The sequence below is a fragment of the Dysidea avara genome, chromosome 2 (assembly GCF_963678975.1).
Source record: "Dysidea avara chromosome 2, odDysAvar1.4, whole genome shotgun sequence".
Taxonomy (NCBI): domain Eukaryota; kingdom Metazoa; phylum Porifera; class Demospongiae; order Dictyoceratida; family Dysideidae; genus Dysidea; species Dysidea avara.
The window spans coordinates 54,269,271-54,272,921 of NC_089273.1; the positions used below are offsets into that span (position 1 = coordinate 54,269,271).

General features: G+C 38.0%; 1 protein-coding gene across 1 annotated transcript; it reads right to left on the reverse strand.

The window, feature by feature from the left end:
- Positions 1 to 275: 275 nt before the first annotated feature.
- Positions 276 to 2,173, reverse strand: LOC136247705 (zinc finger MYM-type protein 1-like). Its single transcript, XM_066039536.1, has one exon. It carries the CDS (start codon positions 2,161 to 2,163, stop codon positions 544 to 546), a length of 1,620 nt encoding a protein of 539 aa, XP_065895608.1. The 5' UTR covers positions 2,164 to 2,173; the 3' UTR covers positions 276 to 543.
- Between the last annotated feature and the right edge of the window lie 1,478 nt (positions 2,174 to 3,651).

Here is a 3,651-nt window from a genome sequence, read left to right on the forward strand (position 1 = left end):
GTAGCCTTGAGTCGTCTGTGGTAAAAAATAATGAAAATTGTACAATTAAATGTTAAAATATCATTAGTGACATTTTCATAACACAAATCAATGATATCCTATGAAAAGTGATTGTGATGTTGCCATGACAATAGAAACTTCAGGGGCGTAGCAAGGCAAAAAATATGAGGGGGGCCCATGCATGCATGTACTGGTATAAGAGGGGAGGGTGAAGTTATGTACTTGTGGGAACATGCATAGTGCGCGAAGCGCACTCAGAGCATGAAAAGCATGCTCTTCTTCTAGGGGGGTCTGGGGGCATGCCCCCCCCAGGAAATTTTTGAAAAATAAGTGTTATAAGACTGAATCTGGAAGCAAATTTAACCATTATTTCGGATTACAGGCATGGTTAAATAAAGAGTCTGATAGCAATGATGTATACCATGCATGTGAACATGCATGTTTTTGAATTAATTTCCTATATTAGAAAAGTACATAAATAAGATGTACATATATAGCTATAGCTATAAAAATACTTAGCTATATAATCACAACACAATATTATTAAAACCTTCCAAAATAATACATTCTACGTTTGTTTGCAGATGCAAAGTCCTTAGCTAAGTTACACAAGTCAAGTGAATCTGTAATGTCTCTGTGGATATATAATAGGAACAAATTATTTAATCTGGAACTTGTCATAGTACTTCTGAGATAAGTTTTCACATATCTGAGGGAAGAAAAGGAGCGTTCAGCAGTAGAAGTTGTCACTGGAAATGTTAGATACAATTTTAAAAGTTTATCAACCTCTCGTAGCATGCCCTTGTATATTGAACTCTCGTTCATTACACTTGCTATTGTTCTCACATTGGTTACCTTTTTTATGCCTAAACAACTTGTTTTAATTGCATCTGGTAGCATTGACAGTTGGGTCTTCAAGTTTTCAAATGCAAAATCATTCTTCAAATACATCTCTAAATCTGGAGAGATACTCTTTTCTGCATTACCATTAGAAAATTCAATAAGAATCGATTCAATTTCATTTACAATTCCTAGATCCTTTTGAATAAACCTTCTTTCAACTTCACCAGCAGTTGCTTCAGCTACTTCAAAATACATGCGACGGTGTCTGTCTTTTGGAGTTTCATAAATGTGGGAACTTGCACCATCATCAATTCTTCTAGGCCTTTTTCTTTGACGGGGAAGGGTCGGTTCTGCTGTTAAATTGACACTTTCACGCATCACTTCACTGTAAAAACTATTAAACCTTGCTTCATTTCTCATGGAATTTAAATGCGTTATGAGAAGTTGAGCACCACGAACTGCCTCTTGTACAGTGACATCCTTTGCTTGAATATTTATTGATACCTGTTCTGCAGCAGAAAATATGAGATATGCAAGTTTTAGACCAAAAAAGGTATCAAAATTGTCCATCTTTGATGCCATTCCATTAGCTTTTGCAGCATACTCATCATGACCTTTACTAATCTCATCTAAAGCACTCTGGATAGTGCTGTAATTTTTCAATATACTGGAAATCGATGAGTGTCTTACAGTCCATCTAGTTGGACACAACATTCGAAGATGTGGTGTCAGTTCACCAGTATTAACAGTTACTTCCTTTCTTAGACTTTCAAACAATGTTAATCTTTTAGGAGACATTTTGATCAGTTGTGTTAACTCATAAATAAAGTTTAAAACATCTCTTATGTCACAAGTCTTTGTTACATCCTTTAAGCAAAGATTCAAACTGTGAGCAAGGCAATGAACGTACAACGCTTGCTCAACTTCTGCTTTAAATAGAGCTTGCACTCCATTATTGATGCCACTCATATTGGATGCACCATCATAAGCCTGACCTCGGCATTGATTGATTGAAAGCGAACATGTAGAGATTAAAGTATCTTTTACTGCTGAAAAGATTGTTTGGGCTTTAGTATCAGGTAACTGAACAAGGCCAACAGTACTTTCATGTGTTTCATAATTGTCATCTGTCCACCTAAGGGACATTGACATTTGCTCATTGTGAGAAACGTCTGTGGCCTCATCTACAATTACAGAGTACCATAATGATTTGCTAACATCAGCTAAAATGTTCCTCAGAACAGATTTGCTCATTAATGTGATAATCTCGTTAACAATTTCTGGTGATATGTACTCCCTCCGATTGAGCCAAGAGATCATTTCTGGACAATCTTTTGCCTGTAGTAGTAGTAATTGAGAGGTTACCACTAAATGATTCTGCATCCTCTCTGTGACCACGTAAGGGCAGTCCTTGACGTGAAAGGTATTGGATTGCTTGCAGTAGCTTCATAAACATTTTTCTATGGTACTCTTGATCTTTCCTTAGCTGAGTATCACATAGGGCATCAATTCTAACTCCTTTGGCCTTGGCTGTAAGCTTTTCAACAGCCTCCTTATGCATGTTACTGCATTCATGCTCACGAAACTTTTCGAGAGCTTTCTTCCAATTGTTAAAACCTTGACGAATAAAAGTTGACTTTGCATGTATGGAGTTCAGCAAGCACTGCTCATTAGCTGCTCTACAAGTTGCACAATATACCTTATATTCAGATGTACACACAGTGATCCAAGGATGTGCTTCATACCAACTACTTTGAATCGTTCTTGAATGAGATTTCTGCTTGCCATGTTCTTTGATAGAGTATAACTGTTGTCTTTTAGAGCTATCAACTGCTGAAGGATGGTAAGGAATGTTAAAGTTAGTACAGCACTGACACTCGCATGGACTAGCAATGGATGACGATGATGGACTACTAGTGGTAGCAGTAAGTGATGGCATATCCCTAACTTGATCAAGTTGATGGTAATTCAACAATACAGCTTCACTCAAACTTTGACTTGAGGTATCTGGTTCAAACGAGTGAGGTTGCTCTGATTCAGCTACCTCCATCAGATTCACGCTCACAGATCCATCATTACGCACACTGTTATGGCTAAAACAAGGCGGATTTTCAGATCCACCTCCGCTAGTACCGCTTGAGGAGCCTCCTTTAGAAGCTCCTTCACTAACAACCGAATTCTGTGAGCCTCTGCTAGTGGTACAAAACAATTCGTTTAAAGTTTTCTGCTGAGACATAAAACAGCTCTTCGATAATTATCTAACACGTGTCACCATGTGCTAGCACCACGTGAGTTTTAACATATTTCACAGCATTTTAGCGCCTCTACAATTATTTCAAATAAACTGGGTATGCTTTCACTCAGTGTCTCCCTCGGTGTCTCCAATCAATATCGTCAGTCAGGGAAGACAATACATCAGCGAAAGTAGGTATGGTTATATCACGTGATGTATTACTGTAAAATGGCTCCTGCTGGCAACTGAATAAGACCTGGCCTGTTCTCTATATGCATGGCCACAGACTAGGGGGGCCCTGGCCCCTGTGGCCCCCCCTGTTCCTACGCCCCTGAACTTCATTAGTATATACCAACTTATATTTGGCATTTTTCATTGATGAAGTCTCTGTTTGTGATTGCTCTATTAGAGTAGTTAGTGGACTGCTCTATTAGAATATCTCAATCATTTTGAATTTAGTGTAAGATGAAATTTAAAGTGTTTCTGAGGGTAGTAGTATTGAGAATGTGAAGTTCCTAAGGAGTTGCACAGTTCCTACAATAACTTAACAATATTGTACAACTCTTTAGTTGTTA